General features: G+C 43.7%; 1 protein-coding gene across 4 annotated transcripts in view; it reads right to left on the bottom strand.

Moving 5' to 3' along the window:
* Window positions 1–14,671: 14,671 nt before the first annotated feature.
* TNRC6B (trinucleotide repeat containing adaptor 6B) overlaps window positions 14,672–18,897 on the bottom strand; it is a 202,723-nt gene continuing 198,497 nt past the window's right edge. For all 4 annotated transcript variants that reach the window (XM_080659686.1, XM_080659688.1, XM_080659687.1 and 1 more), the window contains 2 exons: window positions 16,524–16,663; window positions 14,672–15,584 (listed from right to left, as the gene is read on the bottom strand). In XM_080659686.1, the coding sequence (XP_080515812.1) occupies window positions 15,197–15,584; window positions 16,524–16,663 (528 nt within the window). In that variant the 3' untranslated portion in view covers window positions 14,672–15,196. The remainder of the gene's footprint in view (window positions 15,585–16,523; window positions 16,664–18,897) is intronic.

Raw genomic sequence — 18,897 nt, 5'->3', positions numbered from 1 at the left:
TCTTTGATGACCCTTCCTTCTCTCACTCCTGGAAAGGAAAGTAGTCGGAGTTCCCTCAAGGTTTAACCTACTTTTCTTCCCCTCGGAGACAGCTCGCATATCTTCCAGGCTTACCTTCTGAGTCTGCAGGCTCTCCAGAGTTTTGCTCTTGATCTCCAAAGGTCACCCAGACACTTCCGGCTGGTTGTCACTGTTACCAAGAGCAACATCTCTAAATTTACTTTTGCATCTCTTGTGCCCTCATGAACAGATGTGGTTGTTTGTTTTTTTCTCTTTTGTATCTATCCTTATTTTTCAGGCTTTACAAATGCCTAATTTCTTAAACAAATTCTTAATGTAGCATCCAGTTACCCATTAGGATCATTCATTCCATGATAGTGCACACTGTGTGCCAGGCATTGTACAAGGCAGTGGGGTACAACGCTCAGCTGATGAGGTTGGAGAGGACAAAGGTGGGAAGAGAGGGAGGGAGGTAAATTTGGAGTAGATGGTAGCCAGACCGTGAGAACCTTGGAAATAAGGATATTTGGTGGTTGTATTCTAAGCAATGGAAAGCCACTAAAAAGCCGTAGGCTGGAGGATGACTTCATCTGATTTGCTTTGAAAAATATCATCCCAGCTATTATGTATGGAATGGAGTGTGGGCAGGGGAACTGGCATGAGTGCCAAGTGAGAAGTCAGTTGGGCTAATGCAGTGGACTAGATAAGAAAGACCTAGGGGTGTAGGCGATCTAGCTTGCACAAAGGAACTGGCAGAGGAAATTAAGAACAGAGATTAATTAAAGAGGTACAATCAATCCAGCTTGATGATGAGTTAGTTATGGAGAGTGAGGGGGTGGAGTCAAGGATGCTCCTTGGTTTCTAGGTTTTATCATGGCCATCTGGTAATGCCATTTGCTATGGGGTGGGAGGAGGGGCAAACAGGCAGGATGGACTTGAGTTTGCAGTGCCATTAAGATATCCAGTTGTTTTTGCCCAGCCAGAGTGGCTCAGTGGTTGAGTGTTCACCCATGAACCAAGAGATCATGGTTCAATTCCCAGACAGGGCACATGCCCAGGTTGCAGTCTCAATCCCCAGTAGGGGGAGTGCAGGAGGCAGCTGATGGATGATTCTCTCATCATTGATGTTTCTATCTCTCTCTCTCTCTCCATTCCTCTCTCTGAAATGAATAAAAACATATTTAAAGAAATAAAATGAATAGGACCCAAGGTATCCTTGTGGCAGTGGCAGGAGGAAAAACAAACAAACAAAAATTCAGGTGTTTTGAAATGTTGAGTAGACAATTATATATACAGGTGTGGAGCTCAATGGTAAGGGTTGAAAATACAAATTTAGCAATCATTAGCATATAGATAGTATTTAAAGTCATGAGGGTTTAAGATGCTAAAGTCTTAACCACCTTTAATTGTACAAAACATCCCCCCTTAGCCGTTGATGCATTTAAAAAATATCCAACATCTTTGTTAAGGTTCTTCGTAGTGTTTGCAACTATCTCTATTTCTTAAAAAAAAACAACACTTACTTGTAACAGAACGGCCTTCAAGATGTTTTTGAAGAGCTCACCTTTTCTCACTTCATATTTCCCAGTGTTTACTTATCCTATCTAATAAACAGGGAATATGCTAATTGACCCTCACGCCATCGCAAAGATGGTGGTGCCCACAACCAATAAGGAGGGAATATGCTAATTGACTGCCCCTCTCTCAAAGATGGCGGCACCCATAGCCACAAGATGGCGGTGCCCAGTTCCCTCAGCCCCGCCGGGGCGGCAGGCGCACAGCAAGTCTGGGCCCGCCTTGGGGCGGGCCCGGCCACTCCGCGTGCTTGCCTCCGGAGTCCCCCAGTCCCCTCAGCCCCCCAGCCGCCCAGGGCTGGCCCAAGGCTGGCCCAAGGCACAGGCAAGCCTCGGATGGCGGCTGCCTAGCTGCCCAAGGCTCAGGTAACCAAGGCCGGCCAAGGCTTGTGCTGCCAGCAGTGGCAGCAGCAGAGGTGTGATGGGGCATCACCTTCCCCTGATCGCCAGGTTGCCTCCCCGCCCCGAGGGCTCCTGGACTCTGAGAGGGGACAGGCCGGGCTGAGGGACTCCCCCTCCAGTGCATGAATTTTCAAGAGCTGGATGGTATGTGGCCTACCACTGTGTACAACAGGCTTGTTTAAGACCATTTCCTCAGAAGCCCAGGTGTTTTGCAGCACAGGCATTTTGATAACATTTGAATCCTATGTGGGTTCCTAGCATGGATTCAGCAGTGACTGTGACAAGTTTCAATTAAATGAATACACACGGTATGCTTAGAGCAGTGCCCAGCTGATAGTAAACAATCAATCAGTGTTACCTATGATCAGCTAATTATTCTGAGCCACGTTTCCTCGTGAAATGTGGTTTGCTATCCATTCGCACAGCATTCTGAGAATTAAGTCAAACACAGTACCTGGGAGTTAGTGTTAGCTTCCCTACCTTCCTCCCCTTGGCCATTCTGGAGGTGTTTCATAATCCCATGTCTCAACAAGTCTCTGTTTTAGCAGCTAATGGCAAATAAGAAAACCTCGCCTTTAGGGAAAGGCTCTAATGCTCCTCGGCAGTGTGATCGCACGGGGCAGGGAGCAGCGGGAGTGTTTCCTGGAAAGCTGGTTGGTTCTCTTCCCTGGGAGCAGCCGCGGGGGGGGGGGGGGGGGGGGTGAATGTAGCCAGCCCTGGGCAGGAGTCTTCTCTCTTCTTTCCTCTACTCTAGTGCTCTCACTCCAAATGCAAATAAGGATTAAAGGGGACAACAACAAAAGGCAGGACAATCTCAATTTCTGTTAGAGGATTTGAACTCTGCACTGCGGCAGGCGGCAAGAGCAAGGAGCAGAAACCCACCACCAACCGGCCAACCCCAACAACAAAAACATACCAAGGCAAGGCAGACGGAGTTGAGGCCCAATTTAGATGCTGAATTTTGGAGAGCTTTCAGGTGTGGAGCAGAGTGAAGGAAGAGTAGCAAAATACAAATATTCAACCAACGAGCAAATTAAATTGGCAGAATGAAACAGGAAACCTCAATAAATGCTTAGCAGCCAAACACATTTATTAGTCTTTTTTCTTTTTTTTTTTCCAGGAACCCAAAAATATTTTGTAGTTATAATGTAAGCAACTGAGTTGCACATAATACAATCATATCTTTCCAAAATAAAATAAAATACTAAACAAAAACAAAAATAAGCTGTTTAAAAGCCCAAAAAAACCCTTCAGAAAACTCTTATATATGCATTACATCATCTCTCAGCTTTAATGAAATGACGAAGACTTAATTCCTTATTATTCAACCTGTCACAATCCAATAAAACACCACCCTTTAGTTTTTTTGTTTTTGATTTTTTTTTTTGTTTTTGAAATCCAGCATGAGAAATACAGTACCTGCTATGGCAAAAAATACACATAAAATGCAACTTTTCAGCTTATTTGTACATTAGTAGAGTTTAACATTTTATTGTTTGTTTTTTAAGTGAACCAGTGATTTTAAGTACCACTATACTAAAAAAGTAAAATAAAATGTAGAAAAGGGGGGCCCAGCCTGCCATGCAAGTGCACCTCTAAAGTGCCTAGTTTCTGTGTCCATGTAAAACCAGTAATATGAGGAGCAATTTCAACATATGGGAGTTTGATTAAACCTCTATGTTTAAGGGAAAAAAAAAAAGACAATGCCATATCCTTCCTTTTCTCCCCTCAAACTTCCTTAAATCCCATCATCCACTTTCTCTATTGCCCACTGGAAGAGAGGAAAGAAAGCCACCAAAATAATATTGTAAAAGCTATTTCAAGTATAAGAAAAATAAAACACTTCTAGGTAACCTGCAGAGAGAGAGCATCGATGCTGTGCAGCTATTCAGTCGTGTTACAGGTTCAGTTTCTGCCGACAGTTTCAGATGAGAGGATTTTACTGTACCTTCCTGTTACCTGTTTGTGTGCAAAGTTGGAAAGCTGCCTTTTAAGTGTCTAGTCTCTTTCCGATGCCCTTCTCTGCACCTTCTGTTCAAAGGGGCAAGGAGAGCAGCGAAGGGAGGAAAACGGAGGAAGGGAGCAATATGTCACAAGTCATTGAAATGGGACTTCTCCGTCGGTCCTCCTCTGCACCCCCCAGCCCCTCGATTCTCTTGTTCACCATCAGTGACCTAACTTTCACTGCAGAGGTTCCATTATTCAGTTTCCTGATTTGGTAGGATGTATTTTACTCTGTAAACATAGCCCCCTAAGATTATGGAACCCAAAGCAGCATTTATATCTCCATCTAAATGGAGAAAGACAAAATAGTCCAGAAATCTCTCCTCAGGTTGCTTGTCTGTTTTTGGTTACTCAGAACAAGGACGGGAGTAGGGTGGGCAGGGAATTTGAAGTTGCAAGCAAATAGTGAGAGTTAGGAGCCGGCACAGCTGAGCTCTTGTGTCTGCCTCCCCAGTGCCCCCCACCTCCCAGATGGGTATTTTATTTTAAAACCTGTTAAAAACGTTCCTGCACCTTAAGTCATACTGAGGTTAAGGCCAAGGGTGCAGGATCCTTGTGCACGTGTCTCTGTGAGCACATTCATGGTGCAGGCACCATTTTTGATGTCTTCTGTGAGATCACTGGACACACTTTGGTCACGGGTGTGTGTGCAAAGGTGGTGGTGGGGGAGTGAATGCCCCAGGGAAGAAGTGCAGAGATCAGCAAAGCCCTTTGGGAGGATTGTAGAAGGATAAGGGCAGGAAGAACTTTTTAGAGGTCAGAGGAAGGAGACTGATGGAAAAGAGTTCTCCAAACAAACAGAAATCAAATCCCAAGGTCAACATAGCCAAAATCAGAAGGCGAGTGGTGAACATACATGCATTTATAACCAAGCTTCTTCCCCTCAAAGGAAGTCGTCACTGTACAAGTTAAAACTAAAAAGGGCTTCTTGACAGATACAGCGTGTGTCTTTAAGATGGAGGTAAGGGGGTAAGGTGTTTGTGAAGAAGCGGTTCCGACCCTGCCTTGTAAGTGGCCAAATCTAAGAGCACAGTAGCTGACGGAGCCCTACAAGCAGCATTTGTTAAACTCATGTCCCTCTACTTAATGCCAGCCAAGCCTCACGGAGGGAGCAATGTCTGAGGGTGCAGAAGCCTTTCAGGGCAGGGTGGCTGTTTGCACATCTCAGATGAGCTTCTGTGTAAGTAACAAATCAAAACATGTCCAGAGTATCACAGGATGACAAGGCTATAAATTCTACAGCGCCAAACTGAAATGCCAGGGACTAATTCCCTTCGTGAACTACAGAATGCTACTCAGTTACTGCGTGTGTGTGTAAATCAAAAAAGGTGAGAGCTCAAGGTCTCCCACGGAACACATTCTGCTTCCAGAAAAGAGAAATTTAGACTCTCCCCACCTGGAGAGAGAAGGCTGGAATAGACGGCATCTATTCAAAACAGGCTTCAGACACTGGCCTGCTGTCACTGTGAATGGGGGGGCAATGGAGGGAACACCAGCCCACAAATGCAAGTCCACACCCTGACCGGTTCTGCTTTCTCTTCTTAAACATGAAAAAGATCTGAAACTTCTGATGACTTAAAAAAGAAAAGTATCATATTTTAGGGTTACTTTCACAGCAAAAAAAATTATAAAAGTTATCCTGCTATTTACACGTTCATATTCTCAAAAGGATGACCCACTGTTGTCAGAAAAGGAGGGGAGTCAAGGCCTATACTGCAGGGGAAATGTACCTTGAGGTATTATTTTGTGTGAGACAGTTGAAACATCAGGATTTTAATTTTTTTTGTTGGTTTTGTTTTTTGTGTGTGTCTGAAGGCAATCTAACAGATTGGAACCCTGATAAGATCGTGCCCATGCAGCCTCGCCTGGGCACCGGGAGACTGGTCACGTCTGTGACTTGTTACAGTACTGTGGACAAGAGCTGCTGCATGGGACACTGAACACGGGCAGAACCACCTCCTGTGGACAACACTGTGCTGCAAATAATGCCTAGACCAGAGCAATGCCGGTGCCACGACTCACCACAGGCAAGATCCACGAAGGAATTCTATTAGGACAAAGAGAAGGCTGCCGGCTTTCCCCGTGGCGAACACCTCGCTGCTCGCTAGCTATGCGCAGCTTAATGAATGCCAGGGAAGCAGAGAGATCACGTTTGGCTGAGGGGTAGTGGATGGGGCAGAGAATCCTTTCTGCCTGCCAAGCAACAATCCTCGTCCCCTTAGAGTGAGACAGTTTCCTTATAATGAAGTTCACTTAAACATGATTAAGAAGGAAGAACAAAAAATTAAAAAGGAGCAAGGAGGAGGAGGAGGAGGAGGAAGAGGAGGAGGTTGATGAAGTTGACATAAGGTGAACTTTAAGGTCAGCACGAGTGAGACATGGTTTCCTGAGCTTGAAAGGGTTCTGAATTCAGAAAAGGATGAGTACTTTTTTTTCCAGAGAACACCGGAGCCTCCGGGGCCCCACGGGAGCCCTGGGTTAACACTGCACGACTAGGATGGAGAATCCGGTACCACACTGGTTTTGCTGGGCTGCCAGGCCTGCCAGCGACCACAGGAGGACCCAGAGGTCTCTGCACTTCGCTGCGCAGACCTTTACCGCTTCTTGCTCTCACTCCCCTTCCCCGCCAGGACATGGGATACCATGGACACAGAAACCATAGAACAAGATGCAAAGCTACTTCCTTCCCCTTTCTGCCCTCTCCTCCCCCCTTTTGCAGAATGCATAGTTACAATTCACGTTACAAAATAAAGAAGCAATGATGACCACGTATGGGACCTTTTTTTTTTGAAAAAAGAAAAAAAATCCAACAACCTCTTCTTAAATTCAGTATCAAAATTCACATTTGCATAATAATACATTTCAAGGCCATTAGAGAGGAATGAGAGTGAAGCACTGAGAGCGGCAGCACCTCTCCTCCCTTAGTCTTCCTGAATGAAGCTGAAGGAAGTGGAAGGAATCTTGCGGGAGGGATCGGTTTCCTCTTTGGGGAGTTCTGAGGAATTATGGAAATGGCCCTTATTTTCACTTGATATTTCTTTAGAAGATCGGGAGTGGGGAGAAGAGGTGGAATCGTTTAAAACAAATGAAAACAAATGAAGACACGCTGCAGGTTTCTATGTTTTAGCTATAATAGTTCTGAAGAAATAAAATATGATTTCAGATTTTTCTCTTTTCTTTCTCAAACACTTCAATCGTATTCTTTCAAAGCCTTTTCCTTGTGTGTAATACCCTGTTCGCAGAAACAGCAACATGAAGTGACTTCCATTTGAGAAAAGAATTGCCTTCTCAGGACACAGACTCAGAGGGTGGAACTGCGCCGCCCACTCTGCACGCAGACGCTGGGAAACGCCGTCTTGACATGCATGAATGTGTCACACACATCACCATATTTCGGCTCTCCAGTGCTTACAGAAAAACAAAAACAACCAGACTGCACACACACACATACACGAAGAAAACTAGATAATGCAGATAATAAATTCAACCTGCACTCCTGGACTAACCTGGGTCTCTGTCACCTGTGCACCATCACCTCACTGCCCCTCTCCCAGGTCCCAGAGCCTCTTCCACACCCCACACTGTGCAACATTGATGCTAACGAACACTCAAACAGTTGCCCCGGAGACTGCCAGGAGAAAGGCTGACTTCCCTACAGACTAGGCTGACCATCTTTCCGTTTTATCCTAATGGACAGCTTCTTCCTAAAACAGATGGTCTCTGGACTCACAAAGGCACATTCAGAAATACTACACATAAGTAACTAATTCCTTGGACAAAATTAAAAAGGGGGGGCGGGTAAGAGGTGGTGTTTTAAACACATTTATTCTAACCCCGAAATTTCTGGCAAGAAGTGTATGCTGAAGGCATCACTTAGTGAGAAACTATACTACCTTTAGAAGGTATGTAACTTAATGGTTCCAAAGGTTTTTTTCCTGGGTCTCGTAGAAACACCTCCCCCTTTCACTTTTGGCGAACACAGGTAGGACACCTATCTTGCTCTCCGTAAAGCTCTGCTGTCAGGCTGGTGCTGCAGGAAGGCTGCTCCCCCTCACTCTGCCGCCTCTTCCAACCCCACCCTCTGAGGAGTGTGCACGCCTTTCAGCAGCCGGAGGAGGCCTGCCACCTTCAGCATGCGTTCCAACAGAGCAGGCGAGGAGGGAAGGAGAGCCCTTCACAGCTCCGCCACGTATTGCTAGCCACCGTCTTTTGCTGCTCTCTTAGTTGTAAAAAGGAATTTTACTTCTTTAAAACACAGTCCCAACTTCTTAATATTGCCTCAAAACGGGTCAATTACAATTGGGATTTTATTTCCAAAGCAATGATTTACTAGGGAAACATTTCCTTTTTAAAATTTAAAACAGAACGTTTCTTGCCTTTATCTGACCTTTCCCCTCCCACGATCAAAACGAGTGTTGGCAGAATGAAGACTCGGCCCACTGAGTCTTGCAGAGGCCCCTTGACCAGGGGAGTACCATTTTTTCTGGTGTGCAATTTCTCCTTAAAAACAAGTTCAGGTGTACAGCCAACTGAAAAGGGAATGATTGAAATTCTGTGAGGCAAACACTGGCAGTTTCGATCACTTTTGCTATTTTTGGTGGTGGTAGCAGGTTACTACAAGAGATGGACAGTTTAAAAATCACTCAAATTTTACAACACTGGGTAATTCCTCCAGATCTAGTCAGTGACCACCCGCAGGAAGCATGGATGCCCAGCCGGTGGGGAGGAACGCTTTCCTGATCAGTGTTCCCTTCACCACCCTGTAGGTGCTCATGGCCTCTTTGCTTTGGCAGTGTGGGTAGGAGGAGGCATTCCGGGTGGGGTAGGGAGGGCCAACGTTCAATTTTTAAGTTATTACAATGTTCACAGATTTGGAAGTTGATCATTATTTCAAATCTAAAGAATGTGATGCCAGCACCTCCTTTGTCAAATTGAAGGTCAAGAAAACACTATCGTTGACAAGTGGGAACCACCTCTGAAAATACACACACCTTTGGCACTGGCCATGAACCTACAGACCATACTACAGGGAATGGTCTAACTGTGAAACTATATATATTTTGTTTTTAATAGGCTGAGGATATCATTGACAACATTATGTATATATGTCTGTTTCTAGACTGTGTGGACACCCTGTACTTGCAGATAAGAAAGCAAAAGGGGTGGAACAGGGGGTGCAGCAGAGGGTAAGGAAGGGCAAGGGCACCCTATTTTTAAAATGATGCTGAGGTCAAAGATTGACAATTCACTGTATACACACAGGCTAGACTACGTTCATTTGCACTATCGCATGCGGCCTGGTTGTTGTACACTCATAGAAGGGAAAACAAAGAATTAAGATTTCTTTTTGCAATAACACTAAGAAGTGTAGTTAATGCACAGACAGGAAGTGTTGACAAAAACTTGGCAAAAATACTGGAGAAGAAAAAGTTTGATTTTTTTTTTAACAGCTAAAAATATATCTCTACTCCTAGCTAAAGATCTTATAGATAATTAAAACAAAAGAAAAAACCCTCCAAATCCAAAACAACAACCTACAAAGTGTCATATGTTGAATCTGAATGCTGAGGACGGGGGAGAAGGGGACCTTTTCTACATAAAGACTCAATTGTTCCCTAATCTTAGAGATGGCTGTTACAGCCAAGTCTGCGGAAACATCCTGTTTGCACTGCAAAGAAAACAGGCTTGGCTGAAACATTTTGCTCAGCACACAGACATCTTCATTCTGTTTAAAGAGTCAAGATGCCAGAATATAAAAAAATAAAATTAAAAAGTACACAGCATCTGAGGTCGATATGGAATCTGGCTGTTAACTCTACAAAAACTGTTCCCTCTCCCCGCAAAGAGTGGTGAAAGTGAGAGTGAATATTTGCAACAAGTTAATAGCCTGTGAAATTTTAGTTTCTGCTAGATGTATTAGTAAAAGCTCTCCCAAATTCTTAGGCAGGAATTTATTTTCCGTTCTTTTCTGTTGCATATCTTATACACCACATTCAGCCCACAGGAACTTGGAAGAACCAACTGCTAATTTGTGTGCTTACATTCATGTCAGAAGAGGTGGGAGAGTTCTTAGAACAGGAGCCACCGTAATAGAAAATCAAACTGCTATAAAGAAAACAAACTGAATGGCAGTCCATGGGTAATGCTGATTTACTGGGGGACACTGATGAAAGAATTCTGTTCGGGGCTTTCACTGCAGCACTGCTAGGTAACTTCTATGAATGTTGTAAATGAAAAATATCTAGGGCTAGGGCCTGAGGGATCAGAGATGCCACATCCACTTTTTCACAGTGTCTTGGAGATAGGAACTTTGCTATTTTTTTTAAAAAAACACAATAACACCTAAAATTAGGTAATGGCACTGGATCTCAATTGCCAGTAGAGGTCCCCAGTGTAATGAAGACATCCCTTTCCCTACTAGTGCTTCTTTTGTTTTGGCTACTCATGTGGTAGACAGAAACCAAGTTCGTGATGCTTGAGAGTGGGACACCTCTAGCCACAAGTAATCGAGTGTTTAAAGAAACAAAGGGGAACTAGTAAAAAATTGGAAAGCTCAAATTTACATGATCAGAATGTTTATGAAGCAAATTCATGTAACGAGAGGTGACTAGCAAGCCTCTGCACACATGCCAGAATGTGGTGGGGGAGAAGACACTCCCACTGAATTTTCTAAAGTGTTTTGAAGCCGCATATCCTCTCTACAGACATGGCTCTTGCCAAAGAATACCATGGAAAGCAGAGTTTTTCTCTTCCATTACATCTCACTATATCCTGTTCTTAGGTCACTGCCAACCAATAAAAGCAAAGCTTCCAGCAAGTTGATAAAAGAAAAAAAGGAGAAGAAATAAAAAGGGCAGGGAAAGGGAGGAGAGGAAGGACAAGAATAGAAAAATACGAACCCCTTTCTACTGGCCTGACACAGAGACTTTCCAAATCATTCTAGTTGTCACACTGACACACCTGGAGAAGTCAATGCCCAGTAACAGAGGGCACCAACACAAGGAAGGACCTTGGCATTCCACATTTTCCAGACAGAAAGCATATTTAACGTCCTGGATTTCTGTTTATTTATTTACTTTAAATTTAGCCCATTGCCTTTGGGGCCTGTCCAGAACCACTCCAATGTCCTTATCGGGCAAGCGTCTTAACGTCTGTGGAGTGACCGGACCACAGCACATACACACGGGTCCCCCTGCTTAGGATGCCTGGGTGTATGTACGAAGGCACTAATGCGGTTTTAGAGAAATTGCAGGCAGCAACCCCACCCACTCTCCGTACCTGTCGAGTGGCATTTTCTTTCCCACTGGGAAGCTTAGATGTTTGAAAGAAGCTGTGGTCATGCTTGGGAATGCTGACCCCGGGCCCCAGGAGGGAATACAAAAGGAGAATTCGATATCACCCCAAACTGAAAGGAAACACTCCACATCTCCGGCTAAGGGACGGGGATAGTTAAGCAGCAGATCTTTAAAATAGCATTTAAAATGAGCACAACAGTGGCTGGGAGCAAAAAAAGTAAAATCACTTGTTCCTTATTAGATTCTATTATTTTCTCCTCCTGCCATAACAAATGGAGGTAAGACAGACATTCTTCATTAATAGAACAGTCCATAGATATTTTTCCTCTAGTAATGCCTATATTTAAAATTTGTTCCAAAAGTTATTAACCTATATTTCCTAACTCTTTACATAGATTCTCAGCAATCCAACGGTACTATCTTACAGATTAGAGTTACTTTTTTTTAAGCTGTTGTTTTTTTCTTTCTTTTGTTGGTAGGGCTGGGGGAAGGGAGAAGGGTTCCTTTAACAAAAATAAAAAATTAGTAGGGGAGATTCCAGTTCAGTCTTAAATGGAAAGGAACAAAGTGATGGAATTTCCATTTATATACACCAAACACTCTCCCATTAAATTACACACAATGTCAAATAAATCCGTGATAGAGCACTTAGAAAGCTCAATCCTTCTCCCATATTTTTAAAGATAATGAATTTACCTGTTGCTGCTAAATTGATCATTTTTAAAAAATATTTATTTCTACATGTTTTAAAAGGTGTGATTCCCCAGTATGACAATAACGTTTGGAGACTTGTCTTTTTACATTTTTTTTTTACGTAAAAATTTTTTAAACTTTTTGAAGTTTCAGGAACTTGTAAAAGTTTATTAACAGGAAAGAAACAGCTGTCTATCTAGGATAAGATACGGTTAAATAAACCCATCTTCAAAAAACTGGCTTCCTACCCTAGAATTCCTGAGAATGCTTGCAAATTTTAAAGCAGGAAAATAAATGTTAAAAACGAAAACAAAAAACACTGTTAAATGCTCCCAGAGTTAGTCTTCATCTAAAATATATATTTATATGTATATATATATGTATATATATATACGCACTTTTTGGTCTTTTTAAAAAGTTTTAATTTTTTTCCCTTTAAGCTTATGATGGAAGAACATTTTAGCTTCTCATGTTAATTTTACATATTTCAAATCCCTCAGTATGTCTTGTAAACAAGAGGGGCTCTAGCACCCGGCTTTCACCGTAGTATCGTAAGGAACTCAACTAACCCATAGTGCAGGTCAAGGAACCAACAGGCTGGAAGGGTGGAGGGTGGGGCAGGACACGGCAGGAAACAGAACGGCAGGGTCACCACGGGCTCTCGGGAGCCTTGGGACTTGCTCCTGGCCTAGCCTAGGGACGCTAGGAGTTAGCCTTCTGGCGATGTCTGACCACAGCTGCTCTTCACCTGGAGCTCGCCACATGGCAGGGTTTTGCTCCTCACACAGAGCAGCAGTGGGGCCTGGAGGAGACACTGTGTACATGGGCAGAGGTGGCAGGGGCATGGTGGTGATGAAAACCGAGAGCAGGAGGAGGGCACGGTTAGTTTCTACAAGGCATCCAACGGACCAAACCAACGCTGGCAACTCAAGTTTGACCACCTACCCACGAAGGGTTCATAAAGACTTGCATGAGCGAACGCTCACTTGAATTATGCATGTCAATCTCTTTAGAGGCTAGGTTTATCATCAACAGGGTAAGCCGAGAGGACTACAGAATTCCCATTCTTTGTCTCACAAAACCACTTAAATGAGTTTTTGCCTTTCCCTATACATACCCACCCACCCACCTACACAAATACACAAGCTAAAAGTCAAATACATTAGGCATTGTTATATCCTTCACTGAAGATGCTAAAGAAAGAAAAACTCCTTTGTCCTCACTAGCAGCAAGTTATGGAGGACAGTAGAGGTCTGCTCCCACCAAGGGTTGGAATGGGCAGGTATTTGCTGGTACAGAATGTCGGCACTTTATGTTAAACAGTATAATGCAGATTGGGATGTCCACACAAGTGCTAGCACATAACCGGCATACGACTCCCCTCCCCCCACCCCACCCGCCATCTGCTTTGTATAAAGGGGTACCCCCTCAGGGCTGCTATAACTCTTCACAAAAAGCAGTTTGATACATTTTGATTCCAACGTAAGTACATACATGTTGGTGATAACTGTGGATTAAAAGATGCCTCCTATTCGGCCCAGAGTACTACTACATTGACGCTTAAAAAAAAAAAAAAAAAAAAAAAGTCTTTAAATACCAAAATAAAAAAAGCAACATTATAAGGAAAAAAAAAAAAAAAAAGAGGTCAAAACCAAAAAAAGGTGCAATACTTAAAAGTCTTTGCTAAGTTATACCTGCCTAAGCAAAACCACATACACAGGAAGTACACAACACGGAGAAACAAAAGGAGACGCTTGAAGTACACACTGGTTTAAGAACATTCGTTAAGTAAACGTTTCTGTCAGTGATGGCCTGGTGCTGTAACACGCACGGCCTGGCACAGGTAACGCTCAGCAAGGAAGGAGCAGAGGGAGGAGCTGCGGATGCTTTCAGGAGGCTGCTCACAACTGACCTTTTTCTGTTTCCATGAAACGAAGAAGAGAATAGAAATGGTGAATTCAGCATTACCTGACTTTCTGATGAATTTCTCATACCTGATTACACAAGAAAGGAGGGGAACACAGTTTTTCTGCTTTCAAGACATCACATAATTAAAAACTAACTTATCATCTGTTCCCAAAGTCACGAAAAGGCCTGCGTAAAACTTAACAGATTCAGATGTGCCTAGTGGCCACTTGTTTTAAAAAACAGAAATAAATACACACACAGCTGCTCCCAGAGGTACCTCCTGCTCTCCTCATTTTTTGGACTTGGCAGTGCTCCGCGCTACTGCTAGGTCAGAAGAAAAGCTAGAGGAAACTCACACTCGGGCTACTTTGCAGATGTAAAGGAGCTCCCTGCTTTCATCATTAAAAAGCACTCTGTTCATTTCAGTGCAGCCCAAAGGAGTTGCTTTAGTAGCAGTGGCTCTCCGTGCTTGTGTGTTCTCATAGTTAAAAAAATAATAATAAAAGTAAAAAGCAGATGGCCGGCCAGCCAGCCTACGGACTGTCAGCAATGCAGCTTTCTGAGAAATCAGGGTCAGGAAGGAGGAGGAGGCAGAAGAGGACACAGGCACACACACACACACGCACACACACAGAGACAGAGAGAAGGATGCACGCGAATGCACATGAACACACGTGCACACGCATACCAGAACGAGCATGCCTGGGCAGTTACATGTGCCAGAACACACTGGTATTTATCAACCAGCCAATCACAAATTTTTCCTTTTTTTTTTTAGGTTTTTTTGTTTTTGTTTTTAAAGTGAGGCTCCGTCAAGTCTTCCCTCCCCCCACCCCAACAATTCTTTTGAATTCCCCTCCCTCCCAAACATGGTAGACCTAAGGACGGAAACACACCCAGTGCAAACAAAGTTAAAAAGCTATTTTTCAGTATATATGTTTCTTAGCAACAACTTCCATATAACATGAAAAAAGTGAAAAACTAGAAACTAATTTTTTTAATTTTTTTTGTGTTTAAATTTAAATGGTATGTGTACTTGCTTCACATTGTCTTTCTAGGTTGGCGTTCATGATTCAAGTATTTCAAGAGTGATATGTTCTCTTTTTGGATTCATATTCCAAACGAAAAAACTGAAGTTATAAGGGAGGCAACTATGTGCTCAGACAGTCTGTCAATGACCCACCTTTTTTTTCTCTCTCCGTTTTCTTTTTTCCTTTTAAAAATGTATTTATTGCAAGTTGAAAAAAAAAACGAAAAGGTCAAGTTAGTGCTGCTGCTGTTCCAAAAAAGGTCACGAGGTCAGAGTTGAAAGTTCAAAGTTCAGATTGAATCCGACCCTCCTCCTAGAAGGTCACCAGGTAGTAAAGGAGCAGGGCTGCCCATCCTATGGGGATCTTCCACAGTTGGGACTCCCCACAAGCTAGAAGAATAGTTTGGGGGCCCCCACAACGAAGCGCCAGCAAGATCAGCCCCACTGCTGCCGCCAGCACTGCTGCTCCATTGCCCGAGCCCTGTGGACCCACCAAAAAGATTCAGAGCAGGTCCGACGGGATCTGACTGGGTCTGGCTGGTCTCCAGCGACTGCCAACCTGCTGCGGGTGCACTTGGGGTTGCTGCAGGTGTAGGGGGCTGAGCTTGTGCCAGAAAGCGGCTAACTTCATCATCGGTGGCAAACTCAGCCAGGATGGTAGTGTTTCCCAACACACACCTGGAAAAAAGGGAAGAGAAGAACTATGGATTTGAGGAAAACCCTAAAGCACATAGGGACTGAGCATTTTGAGTCCTTGTTATTCGAAGTGCAGTCCTTTGACTAGAAGCGTCCACATCCCCTGGATGCTTTTTAAAATGCAGAATCACAGTATCAGAACCTGCATTTTTACCAGGACACCAGGTACTGATTTAAACCAATAAAATATCACAAAATCTCAAGATATCCAAAGACTATTGGAGGATACTATAGATCGATATCCCTTGATGTGTGAAATTTATATGTCAAGAATAATGTCACCTCCCCCCAACCCCATGGGAGGTAAAAGATCACACACCAAGCATCAAGGTGACCCAGCTTCAGGCACCTGGAAATGCTGCTCCATCTCAGCGGCAGGCTCACTGCTGGAGCCTCACCATTACTTGCTTGTTCTGTGTGTAGCTGTTTGTTGCGGCATATGTAGCCACGGGGAGTCAGCTCTTTCTTGTCCACCGGTCTGAGAGTGGCAGGGAGGGGGATGGTCAAAGTCTGATCCAGTCCCACCTACTTGATGCAAAACCCCTGCTATCCATCAAGACCACAATATTCCATCACCCACAAAGAAGCCAGAGTAAGCAGTCAGACAGGATTATAAAGAGACAGTAATTATGGTTTCACATTTTCATAGATACTGACCTTTGTTTTACGGTACTTAAAATTTATTCACTACTTCACTAATTTTTCACTTACGGAATCCTCATTATCGACCTGTGATGCACACAGGACAATCCATGCGTAGCAGGTAAAGAACAGCCACCTTAGTACCAAACCATTGCTATGCGATGGCGTTGTTTTGGGCGTGTTCTCGTGCATCTTTGTTTAATTAAGCAGGTGCCAGAATGTTCCTGTGTGCATCTTCCTGCGTACTGGTCTCAGTGAGCGCACAGGGTGGGTACTCACATGTGCAGTGCAGTCTGGGCCTTGGCTGCCTCCTGTTTGGTGCTGTATCGGATCAGGGCGGTGCCCTGGGTTAGGTTCAGGTGGAATGTCAGCAGTGGGCCATGCTGCATGCAGATGGTTCTCAAGGTTGACCCATCAATCTAAGGAGTAAGACATTTGTGAGATAAAAACTGGAGGTGGGTGTGAAAGGAAGTCAAGTGACCTTTCTTATATATGAGAATGAGAAGGGCTTCTGGCTTGTAAAGAGGATTAGTACTAAATAAGTCTCGGAGGGATGAATGAAGAACTCAAAATAAAAGAGTGCATCGAATACGGAGGTCTTAAAGGAAAAGTTTAAGATACGCAAAGCATTGGGCAGAGATCTAATGTGCCCATTTTGCAAATTAAAAAGTTTGCATAAGTGCAGCTCAAAACAAAAGCATATGATTCAACTTGTGGTCTATATTCTTTAAGATGTAAACATGTGCTAATTTGTAGAGCTTTAAAAAGCATAAATAAGATGCTACCCAAAGAAGAGTTTAAGAAAACACAAAATTCTCAGCATCATTACTAATGTAGTAGTCTTGCACCTCCCCAGTTAACAACCTCACAAAGAGCTAGAGAGAGTCACAAACAATAAAAGCACTGCTAACCATCTGATGATTTAAAGTACTGACAGCTGCCCCAGCTCACAGACTATTCTGATGTCCTCTTTCTCCTACTTTGGCCATCTCAAGGTGAAACTATTTCTACCTACTGCTCTGTCCTCTGCTGCCCACTGCCAATGGGACCAAAGGTTGTAGTTGCTCACCTTAGCCAGGATCTTACCACTAAGATGTTCAGTGATTGGGGATAACTGCCCTCACCTATGACTCAAATGAATAGATCTATTTATTCACTCTGATTAATTTATTTGTATCGAGATCTCAACTATGTTTATTTAAGCTACTCAGTCCAACATTTCAGTTCATTTCTTTGGAAGTGAAACAGATTACTTTTGGAAGAGCCTTCAAAAGTGCTACTGGCAGCAGCAGTGGGAAACATTCTGTTGTTTTACCATGGAAAACCCGCAGGATGAGACTGGCAGTTTTCCCATAGTTCTTTGTAGAAAACTAGTGGCCCAGTGCACAGATTCGTGCACTCTGAAAGGCAATTAGAAGAAATATTTTAATATCGCTATTTGCCCTTTCTCTATAATAGAAGTGTCAACCAAATTCACGATCGACAATGACAGATGGAAACACACAAACACATGCGTGCGATCAGTCCCAGCAAGCGCTTTATATATATATAGAATAAACTTCCTTAATTAGACCTGCTTTCTGATTTAGCTAAACCTTTTCCAGCCCAGTGAATCACCTCAACTTCTCTTTCAGGTAATTGTGAGCAACACAGCAGTAAATATCAACCCAAAGCAGATAATTATTGTAGATCACGCAGGGAGAACAAAGGGTGAAATATTTAACTGTAGCAGTGTTTGACTATATTCTGCACAGTGAGAAAACCTGAAGTAATTTTCAAGGTCCACCATTTCTTCTTTTCAGTCGTGTTCTATACTTTCTAAATCTCCATTTTCTGGCTAATGAAAAGAAAATAGGAGCCGAAACCGGTTTGGCTCAGTGGATAGAGCGTCGGCCTGCGGACTGAAGGGTCCTGGGTTCGATTCCGGTCAAGGGCATGTACCTTGGTTGCGGGCACATCCCCAGTGGGGGTGTGCAGGAGGCAGCTGATCAATGTTTCTCTCTCATCGATGTTTCTAGCTCTCTATCCCTCTCCCTTCCTCTCTGTAAAATATCAATAAAATATTAAAAAAAAAAAAAAGAAAAAAAAAGAAAATAGGATTCCACCAAGTCTCCTATCTACCTACTCCAGGACTTCTGTGAGGATCAAATGAGATGAGGCATGGGAAAATGCTTCACAGACGTTTGGTTAAAGTGTAAAATGTTTGCACCTGGCTATAAAGCAAGTCATGTTCCTGAGCTGAAGAAACTCCAAGGAGGCTAGTCACTAGGGAGAGGAAGCTGGGCGTTGCTACGTAATGTCATTACCTGGCACCCACAGCGACGGTTTCTGGGCTGGGCTGTGCTGTGGGCCGCATTTTGTGCCATGGAATCTCGGCAGCATCGGCTGCGATTTGGTGGGCTGTCACTCCGGGGTGGTGGTGGGGCCTGTGTCCCACTTGGGGGAAGCAGAGTATTGCTTTGTGGGTGCCAGGTCCTTGTAAATGGCAGCTCCCGCATGGAGCATCTGCCCCTTGGTGGTCAGTGTGCATCATAGCGACTGGTCCGACACTTACCATATTAGCCTTTTATATATATGGACTATAGGCCCGATGCATGCAATTCGTGCAAGGGGCTTGGCTCTCACAGCTGCGGCAGTTTGCCTCAGCCCTTGC

This window comes from Plecotus auritus (assembly GCF_963455305.1).
Source record: "Plecotus auritus genome assembly, chromosome: 3".
NCBI classification, from domain to species: Eukaryota; Metazoa; Chordata; class Mammalia; order Chiroptera; family Vespertilionidae; genus Plecotus; species Plecotus auritus.
The sequence above is the reverse complement of the archived record's forward strand: the minus strand, read 5'-3'. Positions and strand labels throughout refer to the sequence as shown.